The 21,749-nt window shown below is 43.0% G+C and overlaps 1 protein-coding gene across 1 annotated transcript in view; it reads left to right on the top strand.

Annotated features, from left to right (window-relative positions):
• The window catches only part of LOC138583119 (ATP-binding cassette sub-family A member 9-like), a 2,601,648-nt gene that overhangs the window by 589,885 nt on the left and 1,990,014 nt on the right, over positions 1 to 21,749 (top strand). The window contains exons 7-8 of the mRNA XM_069655079.1: positions 6,468 to 6,606; positions 7,705 to 7,893. Of these exons, the coding sequence (XP_069511180.1) occupies positions 6,468 to 6,606; positions 7,705 to 7,893 (328 nt within the window). The remainder of the gene's footprint in view (positions 1 to 6,467; positions 6,607 to 7,704; positions 7,894 to 21,749) is intronic.

The raw sequence follows: 21,749 nt of genomic DNA, 5'->3' as shown, positions 1-21,749 counted from the left end.
CACATTCACACCTGGGGAAGGGCCATTGATCAATCAGGTAGCTGGAACAGCTGGTGAGAATATACATTCTTCACCCGCTGTTCCAGCTACTCAAGACGCTTCCCTGGATGGCGTCTTGTCTTTAGTTGGGGAGGAAACAGGGAGCCGCTGCCTATCGTCTCTCCACCACCCAACCTCCCCAAACAAAACAAACCTCACCCCCAACCCCTTTCTCCTTCCCTCCACACTTACTTGCGGGACCGGAGCTTTGAGTTCCGGTCTGCCGCACCTCCCGCTCTAGCTGCCATAGAAATGGAAAAGGGATGTTTTTCCACTCGGGAGATTGGCTGCGCAAGCAGCACAAATCTCCCGAAGTGAAAAAAAGAAAGGCCTTCTCACCCCAGATGAACCCTGCGGCGCAAATGCCTTTCACACCCTGGAAGGGGGGGTCGGACATGGCCGGTAACGGCCCTCAGCCCTTGCTGAAGCTCTAGTTTCACTCTGGCGAAACATGGATCCTGCTGCTGAACATTTATCAGCCATGTCCACCCACCTGCTCGGTTAAGTACCACAAACAGTCTTGTGTCTCTGTTTCTGCGCAGCGACGCGTTTGGTTATAATATTAAGGCTAAATTGTAGTCTGACTAGAAGCGTGTTGGTGTGTGATGAAAACACCACATTGGCGACGAGGGATGGGATCGGAGCCCAAAGTCATGAACGTGAAGCAGATGATGTCAGGTGAGAGGCTTTTGCTTAACCGTGAACATGTACGAACGCAGAGCCTCGTTGTCGTGCCCCTAACGTTCTGTCACACAGTTGACTGCATAACGAATAGAACGCGCGTACACAGCGTGTTTGTTTTACCGAGTTCAAAGTTCCATTTTTATGAACTGGGCATAACAGAAGGAACGTGTACATTTACAGAAAGCATTAGTGTGTCGCAACGTTCTGAAACAGATTTCATGCAGCGTGTGGTTTCAATGTTTTCAACGTTCTACTTTCATGAACTAAATATCACAGAAAGAACGTGTGCATTTACAGAACTATTGTTGAGTTCCCAACATTCTTTTGACACGATTTGAAGGAAAATATTTCCATTTTTAACCAGCTGAATGATATAAAGCCACAAACAAAGAGGAAAACACAAAGACAGACACAGAGTTCAGTCAGAACTTGATATATCAATGGGCAAAGAGACAGTTGTAAAAGTTCAAGAAACTTCATATAGCACCAGAAACACCAACCCTCAATCTTTGTGGGTGAAACATAACCAAAGCAGCTTGAGGCCAATATTAGTTTCTTTTATAATTTATTTATCTGGCTTTAACAAAATAAAGACTCGATTTGGGGAAATATCACAACGCCAACCATGTCCAGCAATGAAACAAGTCCAGTTAGGACTGCTCCAAGCCCATCAACAAAAAGTGTCAACTCAGAACAACCAGACCCGACATTAACCACACTCTTGCCATCTTTTGACCCATTCACCACAGGTGTTGCCATTCGGTGGGAAATATGGTTACAACAATTTGAAATGCACCTTGATGCGAGAGAAATCACTGCAGACAAGAAAAAAACACACTTTCCTTTTACTCAATGTAGGATCAGCAGCACTACGTCTATTGAATGCGACTCCAGGCCGAGGAGCTGAAGATAACTATGATGCTGCAAAGAATGCGTTAACTAACATGTTCAAACCTGGACTCAATCTAGACTATGAACTTTTTCACTTCTGCATGGCTAGACAACGTGAAAAAGAGACAGAAGACAAATTCCATGCACGACTGCGTGAGATGGCAGTTGGTTGTGAATTCCCTAATGAAGAATTCGCTATTCGTCTTCAAATTATAAATGGAATTTCTTCTGAAAAACTAAGGAGGGCCATCCTGTCAGAGAAGAATGTAAGCCTGTCTCGAATTTTAGAAATGGCACGCCTGCGTGAACAAACAGAAGACCAAGCAGCAGTAATTGAGGCGGCAATCCAAAGACTCCCGATTGACAACCCAAAACCAACAGAAGCGATTGCTGCTGTATTAAAAAATAAAAATACAAGAGAACAAACAAGGAGAACGAAAAAGAAACTCCAACAGAAACCCAAGGCCACAAGGGAGAGATTCAACATGTAAATGGTGTGAAGGCCCGTGGCACAGAGGAGAATCCTGTCCTGCGTGGGGTACAACCTGCAGAAAATGTAATCGTCTTAACCATTATGCAGCTGTCTGTATGAACCCGCCGAACAAAAGTGAAAAAGATCAAACACCATGGCAAACTTATGGGCACAATAAGAAATTTGCCCCCCAAGAAACACCTTGTCAAAAAGGAAGGAAAGGAAGGGCAAGAGCAGTAGACCATTCCCAGAGATCACCAGATTCAAGTGAAAGTGAAGACAGTGAGGATGATGCATCCCCTGATGGAAGGGATCACGACAAAGGGAAAAAACCCAGCAAACGAGTGCATCGTATACACCTCATATCCGCTGTAGAGCCAAAACGGTCAAGACAACGGAAAAGACCATCATGTACTGTTATTTCAGATGGAGAACCACTGCGTGTGGTCATTGATACAGGAGCAACTGTCAATGTAATGCCAGTGTCGGCATTTAACAAACTTCAAGCCTAAACTTCAAGAAAGAAAGGTCAGACTATATGCCTATGGCTGTAAGAAACCTCTGCCTGTGCAAGGATCATTTAAGTCTGATATTGCCCACAACAAAGCCACGTACAGAGCCCGAGTTTATGTGGTTGATGCTGGTTGTAAAACATTGCTAAGTTGTAGAACCGCTGAAAAACTGAAATTAATTCATTTTGCTTTCAACATCCAGTGTGGAAAGATTGACAAGTTGATAAAGCAATATCACAGCGTATTTCAAGGAATTGGGTGTCTTAAGGGCAGATCCATTAAACTCCACATTGACCCCACTATTGAACCGAAAGCAGTACGCCATCGCCGAATACCATTTCACATGAGGGAAGCTGTAAGGAAGGAACTAGACAAACTTGAAGCAGCAGGTATCATGGAGAAAACGTCAGGACCGACTCTGTGGGTGTCCCCCATGGTGGTTGCAAAAAAACCAAAACAACCCAACGCAGTACGAATATGTATTGATATGCGGCTTCCCAATGCAGCCATTAGAAGAGAACGACATATCACACCGACTATCGATGAACTTATTGTTGACCCAACAGGTGCGACTATATTCAGTAAACTTGATCTTAGATCTGGATATCACCAGCTCAAACTGGCCAAGGAGTCGAGATATATCACAACATTCTCCTCCCACCTTGGGCTACAACGTTGTAAAAGGTTAAACTTTGAAATATCGTCAGCTGCTGAGATATGCCAACATGAAATTAGGAAAGTCCTCACTGGCCTGGAAGGAACGATGAACATTAGTGACGATATCATCGTATGTGCATCCAATGAAAATGAACATCTTGAGCGCCTGGCATGAAAAATGCTGAAAAATGTGAATTTGGAAAAGAAGAATTAAGCTTCTTTGAGTACATTTTTAATGCACAAGGTGTGTCGCCAGATCCTGCCAAAGTTAATGACATTAAAAGCACTCAACCTCCAACATCAGTCACAGGAGTAAGAAGTTTTATGGGAATGGCGACTTATTGTGCGAGATTCATTCAAGATCTGGCCAGTATAGCAAGTCCTCTCCGTGAACTAACCAAGAAGGATCAAAAATGGGAATGGTTGCCTGTTCACCAACAAGCTTTTCAACAGATCAAGGATACCCTGTCGGTGTCTACAACAATGGCTTTCTTTGATATCAAAAGACATACAGAACTTCTAGTTGATGCTAGTCCAGTTGGCCTCGGAGCTGTACTTACACAAATTGACAAGGATGGAAATGTATACCCAATTGCTTTTGCCAGTTGTGCATTATCTAAAACGGAACAGAATTATGCACACATAGAAAAAGAGGCCCTCGCTATTTTATGGGGGTGCAGACATTTTACAGTTTATCTACTTGGAAAACAGGCAAGAGTGTTTTCAGATCATAAACCACTTATTCCAATTTTTAGAGGGTCAGCACCTCATCCACCGGCACACATTGAAAAATGGATGCTTCAACTACAGCCATACAACATATAGGTGGAATACCGACCAGGGACAGACAGCCCAGCTGATTATTTGTCTCGCCACCCACGACCTACCACAGAAGAAGAAGAACATCATGCAAAGGAAACGGAAGAACATGTGTGTCACGTGGTGGCCTGCGCCCGGCCTCGGGCTTTACCGTTGCAAGAGATAGTTAGTGAAACTGAAACAGATACTGTCCTGAACCACACCATAACTGCCATCCAGTCAGGGAACTGGAAAAATGTCCTTGCTTCCATGACTCAACGCACTGCAGCAGCCCAGGTCAAACTTCAATCTCTTTTTGGTATTCGTCATGAACTTTCTGTAGCTCCTGAAGGAGTAATATTGAAAGGACATCGTATTGTACTACCTACATCATTAGAAGAGCGAGCCCTCAGATTAGCTCGCAGTGGACATCAAGGTATTGTGAAAACAACTGCATATTTGAAATCAAGAATGTGGATGGCTAACATACAACAGAGAGTGATGGAACTAGTAGGTTCATGTGCAGCTTGCCAGGCCACTCGGAGAGCGGAGAACCCAGAACCAATTATTAGTACCCCAAGGAGCAGTAAAAGGTGGGAAGCTGTTGGTATAGATTTTTGCACAATTGCAAGAGAAGGATATTTACTTGTTGTAATTGATGAATTCAGCAGATATTCTGAAGTTGAATATGTGGCGTCCACTGATGCTGACAACATGATCCTTGCATTAGAGAACATTTTTGCCATACATGGAATACCATCAGAAATCAAAAGTGACAATGGACCACCTTTCACAAGCCAAGAACTACGTCAGTTTTTTCAGAACCTTAACATTCGGCACAAGCAAATCACCCCATGGTGGCCACAGGCGAATAGTGACGCTGAACGATTTATGGGGTCACTCAACAAAGTAATTCGCATCGCCAAGGAAAAAGGACATTCATGGCTAAAAGCAGTGTATTGGTTCTTGAGAACTCATAGGCAGACTCCGCACTCCTCGACAGGAATCAGCCCAGCAGCACTCATGTTTGGAGTACCTATACAACCAGAACTCCCCATACACCCTCAGTGGGTAGCACCTGAACCAGACATTCCAACCATAGAGTCAAAAAGAGTAAAACGGAATGAACAAGAAAGCATTTCTCGACGAGCCAGGCATCGAGAATTAATACCTGGAGACACAGTTATGGTAAAGAACCGAGCCACTCCCAAAAAGATGTCATACCAACCTTGGACAGTCAGTGCTGCCAATCAGAGTATGATTACAGTCACTCGTGGAAGTGAAACGGTAACGAGAAACATTTCGCACTTCAGAAAAGTACTACCGGAATTATGGGAAGAAAGCCAAGAAACTGCGGGAGAGAGACCTGGATCGCCTCATCGACCTTTAAGTCAATCACCTTACTGACCGCCAAGTCAATTGACACCTGAACTTCATAAGACTCCAAGAAATCCGAGAACTCCAAGCCGGCAAGAAGAGGAGATACAATCTGAGAGCCCCAGGGCGGATAGCCCTGAGAGAAGCAATACCCGATACCACTTGAGGGAAAGACCAAAACCGTCTCGCTTACAAGGTTATGTGGTAGATGTAATATATAAACAAGTCAGCTTGCCCAGATAATGCTGAGAGACTGGAATTGACTAAACCTGTTTTACATATGCCATATGCCGGGGAATAGCCGGTCACGTGACACTAGTAAACACAGAAGTAGGAGAATAAACAAACCCCTGGAACTGACGTAATAACGGCAGTCCGGGTCAGTTAAGTACCACAAACAGTCGTGTGTCTCTGTTTCTGCGCAGCGACGGGTTTCGTTATAATATTAAGGCTAAATTGCAGTCTGACTAGAAGAGCGTTGGTGTGTGATGAAAAGGAAAAGGAAAAGGGATGTTTTTTCCCCTCGGGAGATCGGCTGCCCAAGCAGCACGAAACTCCCAAAGGGAAAAAAGAAAGGCATTCTCACCCTGGATGAACCCTGCGGCGCAAATGCCTTTCACACCCTGGAAGGGGGGGTTGGACATGGGCGATAATGGCCCTCAGCCCTTGCTGAAGCTCTAGCTTTACTCTGGCCAAACATGGATCGTGCTGCCGAACATTTACCGGCCATGTCCGCCCACCTGCTAGGGCGTAAGAATCATATTCACCAGCTGGCAGCCTGATTCCAGAATACATACAAACATCCAACAGGGAAAACATATTCTTTTTAAATGCAATAAAGAGACATAGAAAAGCATGAGCATTGTGAGTGAATTGTTTTTAGATACTTTGGACAGAACACTGTATCAATTGAAGTGTTTCCTATAGGTGGCAGGCATCGGAAATGTGAAAAATGAAACCTGGACTTTTGTTTGTATTGTATATACATGGTACTTCAGCTGTAGCCAATACTATGGTGTTTCTCTCTTCTTTTTCAGGCTATCCTGGGGCCTGCTATACAGCATATATATCTTTATAATGGCCAACCTGTGGGCACTGATCGCAACAACTGCAGTCTTTTCTCATTCCAGTTACCTTGTGATCTTCGTGCTGTTCTTCCTCTATGGTATATCATCTGTAAGTCTCACTTCCAAACTTTAATGTTTTTGTTTACGTATGTTAGATAATGCAGACAATTGAGTGGATTTTTGGACAGGAATCCTGCTGGAGGTAAATACCACCTCCTCTGGCTGTATTCCTGGAAATCGGCCCAAACCATCGGGCAAATATATACATTTGGACAGGCTTATAATTTGGATGCGAGGATAAAATGGCTGCAATATCTATTACTCCATTAGGTCGGTTGCTGAATTTTAGAATAGATGGGATGATAGCAGAAGCCCGTCTGAGGGTAAAGATGGATGTGCGCATACCCATTCCCTAATCACAGATATCCTTCTCCAAGTGCATATATATATTACAGGGCCTGCGTAGCGATCAGCAAATAATAATCTGGGATGAAACGAGCTTTGTGTCAATGAGCCTTGCCAATGCTCACCTGACTTAATGTTGGCAGAGGGCATCAACTGCGCTGTATTTATGTTTTATGGAAGTTGAATTAGAAACGAAATAAAATGGGCCTCCTGACTGATCCATCATTCCGAGCCCTTAAGTACCTGAAAGTTCCTTTGGTTAGTACAGAACTTGAACTCAAAGATCACTGTAATTTATGAGATGAAATGAAAAACTATTTGTGTTGATGTAAATGAAGGGTGGATAGATTGTGTCCTACCTGCAGCAGTTGGCCGCGTGGTTCAAATAAGCAACCCTGCTTTTTCTAAAAAGGGAAATTAAAGCAATTTTGCAAGAGCCCTGGAAGCCATCGAGCTATGATAAGGACTTGTACCAGGCAAAAGTTTGAGAATTGATTTACTGTGTAAGAATCAAGTCTCTATTGCTATCATGAGCTTTATCAAGTGGTTTTGTTCATGAAATCGGGGGCTTGATGGCCATTTGCAAGTGCAGTTATTGAGTCACAGTATTGTATAATTTATTTAACTGAAAAACAGAAATGCTAGCTGAAATTCATGATCTTTTAAAGTAGCATTGTTTGTGCCTTGTGCTCATACTTCATATACTTTCTTGTATGTTTTTATATTTTATTTAACCTGAAGATACACGTGTCTAGAAAAAAAACATGTAACTTTATCTTGCATTGTTTCCGGCACTCCCCAGATGTGTTTCTGCTTCTTGCTGGTTACCTTGCTAAAGAAGCCAAAGCTGACGTGCATCGTTGGGTTCCTACTCACCCTCACCTTTGGATGCCTGAGTCTGGTTCTTCTGCTAGAAGAACTTCCATCTGCAGTGATGTGGGTTCTGGACATATTCCTGAGTCCCTGCACCTTCTCCACCGGACTCACCGAGGTATTAACCGAAAGTGTGCTTGGCTTGTGTGCTTGTGCTGTGTTACAATGGGACCATGCTGCTCTTCCAAATCCTTTATAAGGTCTGGTTTTTTTTATCATCAACATGCGTTTAATTAGCTTGAACCTCTTAGAAAAGTCATCATTCTGTACTAAAGTAGAAGCAGTTCTTTAGATTAGCCATAACCCAGTACTGTGATAACAAAATGACTATACAATCGCCAAGCTAAGAAACAGGTCCCTGAAAACATCACCCAATATTTCCCCTTCTGCCCTAGCAGTCTTTGGAAAGGTCACAAACAGACATTGCTGTAAAATGAAGCTTAAGGCATAACCCACATAGGATAAACAGCCATACTATGATGGCCCTAAAACAGGCACACAGCACTTTATTGCAAGAAAGCGCTATCACTCTGTCGCCAATTAGACCTGGATGCTGCTTACTGGAGTTCCACGTTGACTCGTGGGTAAGAAAGCTACTTGGATATGATTTCCCCTCCCTATGCACCGTCAGTTTACATAACATTTCGTTTAGACACTTTACCGCTGACAACACTTCAATTTGCATGGCATACGAGTGCTTCTTTTTTTCCTTTTTTTTGAGCGCTTCAGATTTGTTCCCATATTGTTCATCAATCGAAGATGATATTGCACATTTTCTTCTTCGCTGTCCACTGTACAGAGGCTTGAGAGCACAATACCTAAAGCCTGTCTTGAACACATTTTCAGTATGTCTTCTTAATAATGCAATCACTTTATGCAAGTTCACAGACAGTCATTTTGTCAATTATGCTGTATCTAGTTATAGATCCAGAGCTTGGCAATAAAGGAAAAGACATGCCCCCGCATCTGCTGAACCCAGATACACAAACAAATTAATTTAAGCAGTATTGCACATGGTAGGTTTCATACTTAAGAGACTTGTTTAATATAAGCTAACACACAAATTCCTATTCGTTTTCTATATCATACATGGGATGTGCTGTGAACTTCATCACCCTTTGTTAGCTCCAGCTTTACTTGGTATAATGCAATGTAGCGAGAGGTAGTGGGGCCAATAAGCTGAGGATCACCATAGAATGAAGATGCATACCCTTGTCATTTTGATACCTCTGAGAATCCAGGCCTTCCATAATCCTTGAGTCCCTAAATGGAACAATCAGTAATAAGATTGCAGGAAAGATTGTACAGAGTACGCCAGATCCTGAAGAGAAAGTCCCAAGAATCCAATACCAATCTTGTAACTAACCTTCACTTTATATACGAGAAGTGCCATGAACCTACTTTTGTTGTTCAGCCTCACACAATAACTTCTACTGTGGTGCGAGAGGTAGTTTAGCTAATAGTTCCAGGATCACCCTAGAATGATGATGCCTGTACTTGATGCATCGACCACCATGAACTTATATGGCACTCATTAAGTATTGAATCCTAAAATAAAAAACATATTGCCAAAATCCAAGGCGGTACAGGTCTAGTTGGGCGAGTGAAATGTAGCAGGGTCCTGTCCACCACTTTCATGCTAGCTCCAGTGTCTCTCAAACCATTGGAAGGCTGGCCATTTATCAAGACACTTCTCAAACATCTTCTAGTGTTCTGTGGGATAGTAGCCAGTACTTCTGAGTACTGGTCCCAGGCCCCAAGGGGCACTAAGGAAATGTATGCAGCGGCACCAAAGGTCATTCCTGGAGGGGAGGACAGTAGCCTCCACCTCCGGCATACAGTAAGGGTACGTCATGCTGACAGCCTGGACACCAAGTGCCTTTACACTTGGGGTCATCCCCTCTGTGGTCCAATGCCCCACAGTCCCAGCAGGGGCCAGGAATGTAAGGGACTGAACTGGATCCACTGGGAGCCTGCCTTGAAGAAGGAGCACTACTACTCTTATTCCCATCCCCATGAGGCATATCTCCACTAGATTTCTGGACCTTAGAGGGAGAATGTTTAGTGTTATTCGGATGTGGCTGCTTCTTGGACTCCTCAGCCCTCTGAGGGGTCTCTTTCTCTTTGTCCTTCCCACTGGGATCCTTAGGGGACACCCTGTTGGAGATCCACTTATCAGCCCACTTGGCCAACTTAAGGGATCCAAGATATTCTGGTTAGCAATGTCCTCTATGCAACTCTGGTGAACAAGCTTCAGAAAAGTGTTTAAAAAAATAGCAGGTGAGGCAGCTTAACAAAAGACTTCATTTTGTAACCATCAACCCATCCCATCATATTCATATGTGCAGTACTCACCCAATCAACCCAAGACATATTCTCTCTTGCCAAACTTAGCAACCAAAGCAGCTTTCATGCACTCATACTGGCTTCTTTCCTCCACACTGGGTTTCAGAATAAAATTAGATAACTGCTTCTGGTGGAGACTGTTAACTGTACAGGGTAGCTGTAGCCTTAAGGACCTATAAACTGAACTGTGGCCCAGAGTGCTGGCGACAATTTCAGTCACTCATTAGTCGGCCGCCAGGAAGGCGGAAAAGGTGGCAGGATGGAAGAGGGAAGGAGTATGCAGATTGCAAACCAACCAAAATCGAAAATAATCAGGGAAAGCCATCTACTTGACAGTTTGGGGGAAATGTCTGATGCTGAAATACTGGAATGAATGGGGGACGGCGACTCTCCCCCACCTTCACCCAAGATCTCTATAAAGGATGGGGGAGCCTTGAGCAAAAATCCCTCGTCACTAGGTTGCAGAAACCAACCTGCAAACTGTCTTGTCCTCGAGGTTCCAAATTGCCCCCCATCGAGGCCAGGGGTCAGACCAAGACACAGATCTATGTGAGTTTCCAGTCACCGGGCCCTGTTTTCCAAATAAAAGGGAGAGGCTCGTCATACGTCAGCTGTTAGCAAGATTCTTTTTGCTGGGCCCTCCCCAGCCCGGAAGGCTAGTGGGTGTGGCCTGGAGAGATTATTGAGGATTGCTCCCGAGATACTGGCACTGGGACTGGAGGGAACAGGGAAAGGCCGAGCTTCGGCACAAAGAGGCAACCCCACAGCACAGAAGACCAACGACTGCTTGGGTTCAAGCACGCAAATCCAGGGAACCAACACATTGACTCATCCACTGCAAGAAACCATGACTTCCTCATCTAGTTCGGAATCCTATACAGAAACCTGTATGTGTAGCAGAACAATCGAAAGAAATTGAACCTCACTGACTCGCTCTTGAATCCACCCAGCGAAGCCAGATTTACTATTATGTCCTTAATAACCCTGGCACCATTTACCAAGCTACATGAGGCGCTAAATGATACCATGAAGGACCAAATCACACTGATGCCAATGGTTCATGCAAAACTATTGTTTATGGAGGACTTTATTACTGCTTCAGAAGCGTGAAAGTTCAAGTCCACGACAACACAGGATCTACCAGATGTGCCGGTAATCACAGGTGGGAAGGTGACAGTGGCTACTCGAGATCAGCAAGTCCAGACGTGCCCGGTGAGTTGCCCCGTTCATGCCTGTGAAGCCCAAGAGAGAGCTCCGCTGCCAAATTTTAACATTGAACCAACCGATTGTGCCATCAACAAGGTCTTAGAGATATCACCATCAATTGATGGCGGCCCCATCAACGAAGATCTCAATTTACATGTTGAAACATCAGCCAAAACAAAATCCACCAACATGAACAAGGAATATCCTATTTTCGGTCAGAAACGGAAGAAGAAGAGCAAAGAGCAACTGCTGATATATCAACCATTGCAGAAATGTTATCGCCTTACCAAGTCCAAGAACGCCTGTAAATACCTGAGAGATTGCCAAGTTTCTCCAACAGTGTTTGAGGAGCACAACAGTGTTGAACTACAACAAATGTATCAAAACCCACCCATCCACTGCTGTCCGTAGGTGAGCCCGACAACCTTAGGGGTTACAAACAGCCGAGGATGGTAACATCACCTACAAGGACCTAACTCTTTTTTTTTATTGTGTTTGGTTTCATATAAACCTTTACAAAGAAAACATTACATTTTCACATAGAAATCTAAAACATATAACCACAGTTCATCATCCTCAAAATTAAAAATTCTATGTACATCATTTCCTCGAAACAGAGAAAAAGGAGAAAAATAGACATCACATCATTCAACTTACATCACCTAAATTTCAAAATAATTTTACATACGCAAATTAAACAATGACATTGCTACTAAACCACTTACATATGAATATACAAAACAAAATAACAATTTTACTCACACATTATACGTATACCACACCCATTAAAATTAAATTTCTACTATTCTGAACACTACATTGAGATGTTCCAATTCAATGTGTTGAGGATAATTTTTCATGCAACTGTTTGTCTACCATTACTAAAATTGCTGTTAGTCTAATTACCAACTTAATACTGTTTCCACACATGCAGCGATTCCATAGTGAATTTCTGCTTAGTTCAGAACTTGACTGTATGTAATGTTCGAAAGCATTAACCCTCAAAACTTCAAAGTGCTCACAAAACATCACTAGGTGTTTAAGGGTTTCGACTTCATTTTCAGTCTTACAAAACCGACAACTACCTGCCGGATTGGACCATTCTTTTCTTTTCCCAGAATTGTACTCTTTCGTTTGTTGGGAATTGATTTAGCTTGAATCATAGATATAGGTTACGTGCAATCATACAGGGAAATTGCAATATATATCTCGGGCGATCACCCCATTTTCTTGTGAATGTTGCAAATTCAAAATAAGCTTTATATCCGACAATTCTATCTGACTGCAACACCAATAGTATCTTTGAAATTTCCGTTTACCGCTAGGAAGACCTGCAGCTATTTCCTCATGTGTTACTATAATCACATCCAAAATTGCACTCATTTTCACCGCAAATTTAGACTGTGAATTCAAAAATCCTGCCAACATCATACATTTGATGTCCTCATATAATTAATTAGTAGGTGAATGTATTATTTTAACATAGTTGTTTAAAATGCGCCAGTGCCACTTTACTGATGACGGAAGCAGCCCTAATCCATGGCAGCCTAAGACCCTCCTCCACAATATACCTTGCAAAGTATCCAAAACGTAATCAATTTCCACATTACATATGTCCAAAATATATAAAATAGAAGGTTTGATTTTTAACATATAAAACTGGATAATTGGAAGCAATGAAAAATTACAATATTTTTTGCTTATAATTCTCATTTGAGACATGAAGGGTTTAAATTTCTCAGTCAACAACTCTTCCCACCATTTCTTAGAGTATTGATCTGATAGTGTATATCCCAGATACCTCAGTGATTGCACAACTTAAATGTTTTCACAAACAATTGACCATTCAAACCTTTTTACTCTTCTTTTACCATCTGAGAAAATAACAATTATTGATTTCGATTGGTTCACTGCAAGGTTATGCGATTCCGCAAATTCAGCGAAACAATTCAATTTAGTTTGCAGACCAAAACTCATTTTATCAATGATTTACAAATCGTTGGCAAACCCAAGCCAATTTATCCTTAGGTGGCCAAGTTTAGCTGGGAAAATAATAGCATAATTCCAACATTTTTCAACATTTCACATGTATCATTTAAAAAGAACATCTGCCAAAGTAAAGCCTTGTTTGAGCCCAATTTCTGTCAATATAGATTCAGTAAGAGCCACCTCCTTATTTAACCATACGCTATATGAGGTGGAAGAGTGAAGTAGAGCGTTAATCGCCACTAAATGGAGTGGAAATCCTAACTTCAACAACTTTTTCCACAAGATCTCCCTAATTACTGTGTCAAAGGCCGAGCTCAGATCCAGGGCAGCCATGTAGATTTCCCATGTATGTGAACACTTCAACCGACTCTGCAACAGGGATACTATTGTTGCATTCAGGGAACACCCCATACATTTTCTAAAGCCTGTTTGAAATCTAGACAATGTATTATGCTTTTTCGTGAACTCCTGTAAGTCTTTTAAGATCAGCTGGGAAAAAACTTTCGATGAAGGGCATTGGTCTAAAGTTGGAGGGGTCATCAGCCAAACCTTTTTTGTAAATGGGTACAATAATAGCTGTACAGCAGGTAGTAGGAATATGTCTACTCCTGAAGATGTTAGCAAATTTAAGCTTTAGAATCATTGCTCAACAGTCCGGATTCGCTTTTAATATACAGGGCGGGATCCCGTCCGGCCCAACTGCCCTTGACTAATTTATTTTCATTATAGCATATCTTATGTCTTTAGGTGTCCAGGGGGACGTTTTCATTATAGAATTGGCGTAATCCCTTTGCCTTTGTTGCTCAAATCTACGGAGCAATTTAAATTTCTGTTAATATATTCCAACCACAACGGGGCCAAAATGGCAAGTTCCTTCAGCCCTTCAATGCTGCTATTTATAGGTCTCAGCACCGTCCAAATCTGCCGTGTTTCATGTCTCAATAGATGATGCATCATACGTTTGTTATCATGTAACATTACAGCCCCCTTTAGTCGCTTAATTTTGTTTTTATGCGCTAATATTATATGCTTTTTTTCTACGCAGTGCACCAAATCCTCAAGCTGCATGTTACCCAATTGGCGTAGCTTACCATTTCTTTCAATTTTTGACTGATGTATTGCAAGATTGAAGGCATGTCTATGCAAATTCAGCTTGTATACACAAATTGAATTTGAAGCAATACTTTTAAGATGGTCCTGTAACCTGGATGTCATCAGATTGTCCAGTTGAACACTGGAGGCTAAATCAAGATTTCCCTTAGTCCAAAATATTGGATCATTACTAATTCTACTCAACAGCTTGTGGCAAATAGCAGGACTCCATCTAATGGACAATCTTGGTCTATCTATTTCCAAAAATTCTAGAATTGGATTAGCGCTAATACACCAGTTGGGTAACTGCAAATCTATAGTAATTGAAATGTGATCCACCAATTGAAGATCTGTAATTACAACTGGTTCGCTTTCTTTAAACAAAGATGTAGACAAGAGAAAATGATCTCTATAAGATCGTATACCTCCACGGGTCCAGGTAAAGGGGGAAAGCTGTTTATTAGGAGGTACCAACAGTATATCCCAGCTCAAAAAGTACCATTTATGTCCATTCCTTACAGATAGAAGCCGAGTATATGCATAACCCGGTACCCCACTGGACTGTACCTGGTTGCATGTGGAGTTAAAATCCCCCCCACCACTATACCAACATGAGCATTTCGAACAAATGCACTTTCAAGAATTACATCCAATGTTTCCGTCAACTGTTCAATATAGAGACCTACTCTTTTCTAATAAATACACAGGAACAGAGTAGCAGTCTTCAAGTGCCCACATGCAGTTAATTCCACAGCCATACATGCAGGATCTTTGTGAAGCAATACAGAGGCAAAATTGCAGGATTTATTAATAAGCACAGCTAATCCCCCTGATGGATGCCCCTTTTCACCCCTTGTGGCAAATTGTGTGTAGCATTCATAACACTCTACATCGAAATGGCCAAGTTGCATAGTTTCTTGAAGCATAATTACAGCCGATCGGCTAACCGTGTCAAGTTTATCATACCATCGGACAGAATTTGCTAATCCACAACTATTCCAACACATGAGGCCAAATGGCGATTCATTATGCCTAGGAATGTTTTTGTGTTACAGGAGTTGTAGTCACATTTTTGTTTGATGAACCAGAGATCCCACTTATCACTGTTGCCAAAGCAAGGATTTGCCTCATTATATCCTCAGTATTTACTGGCAATGATCCCTGCAAATCCATTTCCCCTTCATTTACCACAATCACAACCGGCTTTTCCAAATAGGCCATAGCCTCCTGTTCGATTTGAAAAAATGCTCGGAGTCAAACCAAGTATGACAAAATTGTCCCTTTGTTCCCATATCATCTTCATTATAATCAATGAATGAAAGCCACAAATCACACAATTGTTGTGATTAATGGCAAGACGTACCCAATTGATATCTTCAGAATGTAAAGTTCGTAGTGATGGTATTGCTTGAAAGACCTTTAGCATAAAAGTTATATTTAGACTCACCTTCCGAGTTACCTCCACATTACTTTCCCATCCTATAATCGCTGGGGTATCATGTTGGAGTACTTGTTCCGATCTAGCATCCAACTTGTCCATCACCCTCCCCCCTTTTTCTCAACACCACCCCCAGTAGCCTGTTCCTCACTTCTGTCAAGAGTATCATTTTCCACTATCTCACCAGACATTGCCTGAAGACCCTCATCTATGATGGGCAATCCTATGGCATGGTCTTGGCCACAAGCACAAACCGGCACCATTGGCCCCACTGCAAATGTTTCTTTTATCCCCATCTCAGGATCCCCAACTTGAGCATCCTTTCCCACCATTGCCACCATCCAAGGCTCACCCTCAATAACCTTCTTAGTTTGTTCATCCTTGCCAATTTCCATACTACTCAAAGGGCCATTTGGTCTACTTTAATTTTCTTATTGGTGACAGGGAAGAATTATGAAAGCGCTGTTTGCACTCTAGGTACCTCCCCTCCAACATCACTAGTAGCTTTTTTAGTTTTCTTATGTGACCTCTCCTGTACTTCCTCTGGGCAATTACTCTTTGCACTTACTGAATCGCCAACAGAATGATTAGGCTTCTGGTTTTTCTTTCTAGGAGCTTTTGGTTCATTCTTCCGCCCTAATGAGTTTAAATTTAAAAGTACTTTTGATTCTTCATCAAGCTTATGCAGGTCGATGTCAACATCATCTTCTGGCACTGAATGTATATTTTTTAGAAAACATTCATGAGACACAATATCCCCAGATGTCTTTGCAATTCCTTTCTTGGATTTAATTGATTTCAACCTCCTTTTTGGTGCTCTCATTGCAAGTCTTTTTTCTCTACGGGTTAGTACCACTATTGGCTTCTCAACGTCTTCATCATCATGCATTTCCGAATCATTTTGAACCATCTCACTGACACATTCTACTGACAGATCTATTAAGTCAGTCAGAGGAGATGGACTATCCAGGCCCTCGCTGCAGTCATTTTTCTCCTGCATTGTTTGGGTGGCTTGTACTGGTTTTTCAAAATGTTGAGACAACAATCATTCTTTAATCATTTCAATATCATTTGCTATATGCTGTATTGCAATAACAGTGTTCCCATCCACCTTGCCTACCAGGAGGTCGTCTCTAGAAGCTACAAGTCACCCATTGTTAGCACTCAGTGCTACCATTTCGGCAAAAGATTTGACTTCAACATCAATCATTCGTGGGTCACCCCGGGTTTGGGTCGCATGATCAGTCTTGATCTCAACCTTCTTAGACCTAACAGTAAGAGCAGTCACTGCATCACAGGTGAATAACAAACCCTCAATTCTATTCATTTTGCATAGGAGGTCCGTCGTGATCCCCCTCAAAATACCAATCTCACAGTGAGTCTGCTCATGGCCTTTATCCAGAAGGTTTAAAATCCTAGACAACACTGGAGTTTCCACACCAAAAATGTGCACATCAGGTGTACTTGGTTCATTTGGTTCAACCCCTACCAGTAAATCTTTACTGTTTATTTTAGGGTTCACCCCTGAATCTTGGTCAAACAGGTTTAATTGTTCAATTGGATCAGTAAATGGATTTCTCAGGGTTCATGAGCTTACCTTTTGTTTGTAGCATCCCCCTTCATTACATAGCTCTCTTTGCCAATCCCCTTTTCCCATCCCTAGTTCATGCATACTATAAGAGAAGGTTGGGGACATCATTTTTTGGGGTGGGATGCTAAACGTGCACATCCTCAATGGCTATGTTTCTTTGGGTAACCAGAGTCGATGGTCCCATCGGCAACCTTATACGCTTTCCCAGCTCTGCTTCAATAGCAGGACCTATTATTGAGCAGTCAGCTATACTCCTACAGCATACTTGTCCATTTCCCCATCACAATTAGCCACCAAAGGTTGAACAACAATTGAGGCATCCACCGCCTCCTGTTTTTACAAGTCACCAGTTTCCTCACCTCAAAAAGAAGGGCGCTAAATAGCTCAATTTCCAGCATACACCCCCAATAGGACTCTTTGATTATTGTAACCTCCTTAGAAGAAAATGAACCAAATAATCACATGCATCCAAATATAACTACAAAATCAGGACGCATGCCCCACTAATATCGATAAACACCTTGACTTCATAAACCAAATTCTCCTCTATTGGATTTGAATATCTACCAGAGTCAAGTCAGGCTTCCGTGTAGCAGCTCATACCAGCCAGCAAACAGCACTTGCAGGCACTTCCTTGGGTGCGCCCTGGTGCTTATGACCACCTCCCACACGCAGTAAGGGGCGGGCTTGGCAGTCACAATTCAGAAGGTCCAAATGAGTTCTGCGCCTTACGGTGCTAATTCAAAGCAGGCTTCCTCTTGCCTACTAGTGTTCCACAGCCAGAAAGTCAAAGCAGGCTTCTGTGTAGCAGCTTACCACGCCAGCAAACAGCACTTGCAGGCACTTCCGTGGACCTAATGGATCTTTCTGTTTAATCAACTGAGGAGTCCCAGCTGGAGCCTTGACACAACTCGCCAGTGATTAGAGCAAATCGGACTTAAGACTTACCCTCTGAATGTTCCTTCAAATTTGTATAGTTGGAGGATAAAAGGCATAGAGCCGTACAAAAACACCAACATGCAGGTCAGACTCAGGGGAATGGCAATTTACCACTTAAAGATCCAATGTCTACTGGACCTATCCCTGTTTTCCCGGGTAGAAACGTGAGCCCCGGAATGGCTCCAGTAACCTCAGCACTATGTACGCAACTACTCAAACCTCATCAAATTTTAGGGTCTCACAGGACAGCTGGGGCTGCCAACGTCAGCCCTCCTGACCATTTAGCCAACAGAACCGAGTTGGGGGTACAGTGTACCCAGAAGAGGATGAACATGAACCCAAATCTCCCAGTTCAAGATTGGTTGCAAGGGAGAAACAACACCTGATCGGTGAATCTGGAGAGAATTGTGGACAGAGAGAACAATTTGATTCTGAATTGCATGAGCGTAATGGACCTACTTCAATGTATACCAAATATGCATCAAATTGTGTCAGGTGACCTAAAGATACTTGAATTTGTATATGAGCTACGCACAGACAGTGTCTACCTCCACATAATTTCTCCTGTTGTGAAAGGAATGCTGCTGGAAGCAGCAGAAAGCCTGCAAATACTGGGCTTCAACATCAAATCTGTGACACAAACTGCCAAAGTAGGTAACTCTGACAACGGGACCAGGAGCTAAGTTGTAATGAGACTCATCAAATTAAACACGTTGGTAACTCAAAGGAAGTCTCCTACAAAGCGAACTCTAAAGGTAGCTGAAATAAAAGACCTTACTTACAAGATCTTTCGGCGATCACACATGCTCCCTAAGGCCCAGAAAGAAACACCCTTACAGTATCCAGAGGCAATAATAATGGTCCAACGAGAGAGGTTAAGACGGAGCCTGAGAAAGGACTTAGTGCCTTGGATAAATTCTCCTGGTCATGGTGGTCGGGAGCATTGGCTTGTAGCAAGAGATCATAGCTGCCTCACCAAATCCTTTACATCAATTAAGGGTGGCATTGAGGAACACTAGAGGGTTTGGTCACCTGATGACAAAAAATGATGTCAACCTGGGTGATTTTGACCATCTGTGTTTCCGGGAGACCTGGCTCCCTCAGAAACCTTGTTTGGATTGATATACAATAATCTTCAGACCTGCTATAAAGGGCCCTAAAGGGAGACCAACATCTGGCCTTTTAACTGCAATTAGGTTGGGGAGTGAACTGAGCCGGATTGAAGGGGCATTTGGAAACTTGTTGGCCCAGGAGGCCATAGTGGGCTGGTCTCCCCCAGCTGGAGTGTGTACCCTGTGAGGCTTGCTCCGCCTGGCGATCATCATTCTCTAAAGGAATCCAAGGGCTCTATCAAACACAGTCTTTTTGTACTTGGTGTCTTTCTTGATGGAGGACGCATACACAAATCATGATGTGTAATTTCATCATGTGTGGCAATCTGAATGCCAAGTGTGTGATGAAGGATGCAAGGATGCCATGTCAAGAGACTCCTTACAGCAAATAGCCTCGGTAGCGAGAGGAGTGGCCTGGCAATCCCTGATGGCATCCTGGGACATGCATCTACTGAACGGCCAACAGTTGGACGATATGCCACCTCGAAACACCTGGTTCAGAGATGATTAGGAGGTGCTTATAGATTATATTTTCGTCTCCAGGGGATTCTTGTCCCTTGTCTCGTCTTTTAAAGTGGTCGAAAATACCCACAGTGCCCATGACATGTTGACTATGTCCTAGGCTTCAGTGGCTCCTCAGGGCAAACAAGGAATGTGGGCCCTCTCACGGAATGCAACAGAGGGACAAGACTGAAAATGTCAACAGGGTTGATTGAACTCTTGTCGGCCCGATTCTTCCATGGCCCACCTTTAGCATGGAGGACGGAAGAAGTGGAATCAGTAGATTATACACCCCTGCTTAAATGCTTCCGCACAAAAACAAAGGGTATAGCAGGGATGGGCAGAACCACGTTGCATTCCTATGACAGAGTTATAGTAGTAAAGAAGGGAGTAATGAGGAAAATAACGATAAGAGCCAATATATCAAACCAAGTGGACGACCGTTTACGGGCAAAAACTGCATTAATGCATTACAAGAACTGGTTTCGTGCACACAGATTATAAATGTATCAGAGTGACTCAGAAGATCTGTGGGAGGAGATCCAACTAGTTCTGGTCCCTAGTGAATAGAAATTCAGGTCATGCAACCCTTGTTCAGTTCAACAATGTCTGGGAGGAAGTTTTGGTGACTCACTACCGAGACCCGCACAAGTAGAAGAGGGACTTTTTTTTTCTTCAAATTTTACACTTACAATCAGGGCATTTGCAATCGTGTTTACATTTCCGATTCTCACAATGGCTCCCTGCAACATTGAACTTTAAACATTTCACTTAACTTTCCAACTGGTTTGTGTTTCCCCTTCCCGTACCCTCCCTCCAGCCTCCCTCCGAGCAGGGTTTCAATAGAGATTTATACATTTTGCATTTCATAGGTGCACTTGGTTGTTGGTCAGAACAGATAATCCGCATTCTCATTAATTTTCATTCAGTTTAGGTGACAATGAGGTCAGTAGATTCAGGGGATTGGGCTGCCCAGGGGCATATCTCACATCAAGAAGAATTTGAGCATACTTCGAAGTCCTACTAGTGTTCCTCTGATTCAGTGACCGGAGAGGATTCAGTCAAGTGTTCCCGTACAAAATCGCACCACATCATCTCATTCTGGGCTCCATTGTGTATATATTGGTCACCACTGTAACCCACTCTCTCAGGCTGGGGAGAATATCCGCTTTCCACTTGGTGACCAAGCATGCCCTTGCGGCTAGCAGGAGCATGGCTGCTATACCTTTTAGTTTAGTCATCTCCCCCTCGGATTGCTCGAGGCCAAATAGAACCAGGAGTGGGGTGGTTTCTCTGGAAATCCCGTCAACCTTTTTGATCCAACTAAGAACTTCATCCCAGTATGTCCGGGCACGGGGATACCCCCACCACATATGCCAGTAATCTGCTCACTCCCCGCACTGGTGCTAACAGAGTGGGCTCCCTGTCTAGTACATTTCAGATAGTGCCACCTGTGGAGGAGCTCAATGGCGTGGAGATTGCATTGCGCTGCTATTGATACCCGGGACACTCCCCCACAGATGGTATTCCAATCGCTTGGGTCTAGTTCTATGCCCAGGTCCCTTTCCCATCTATGTTTGAGATTGTCAGTCGAACCCCTTCCCACCTCCAATAGTGCTTTGGACATGCCAGATATCGTGTCCTTGGTTCCAGACATTATATCTAGAAGATTTTCAAAGGGGGTGAGATCACTCTGTTTTTTTTCGGCCCATTCTTTCCTTGTGAGGGTGCCCTTAAGTTGTAGGAAGAGGAAGACCGAT

Source organism: Ambystoma mexicanum, chromosome 3q (assembly GCF_040938575.1).
Source record: "Ambystoma mexicanum isolate Mex_15411 chromosome 3q, UKY_AmexF1_1, whole genome shotgun sequence".
NCBI lineage: Eukaryota > Metazoa > Chordata > Amphibia > Caudata > Ambystomatidae > Ambystoma > Ambystoma mexicanum.
Note: the sequence above shows the minus strand (reverse complement) of the source record. Positions and strands in the feature narration are given on the sequence as shown.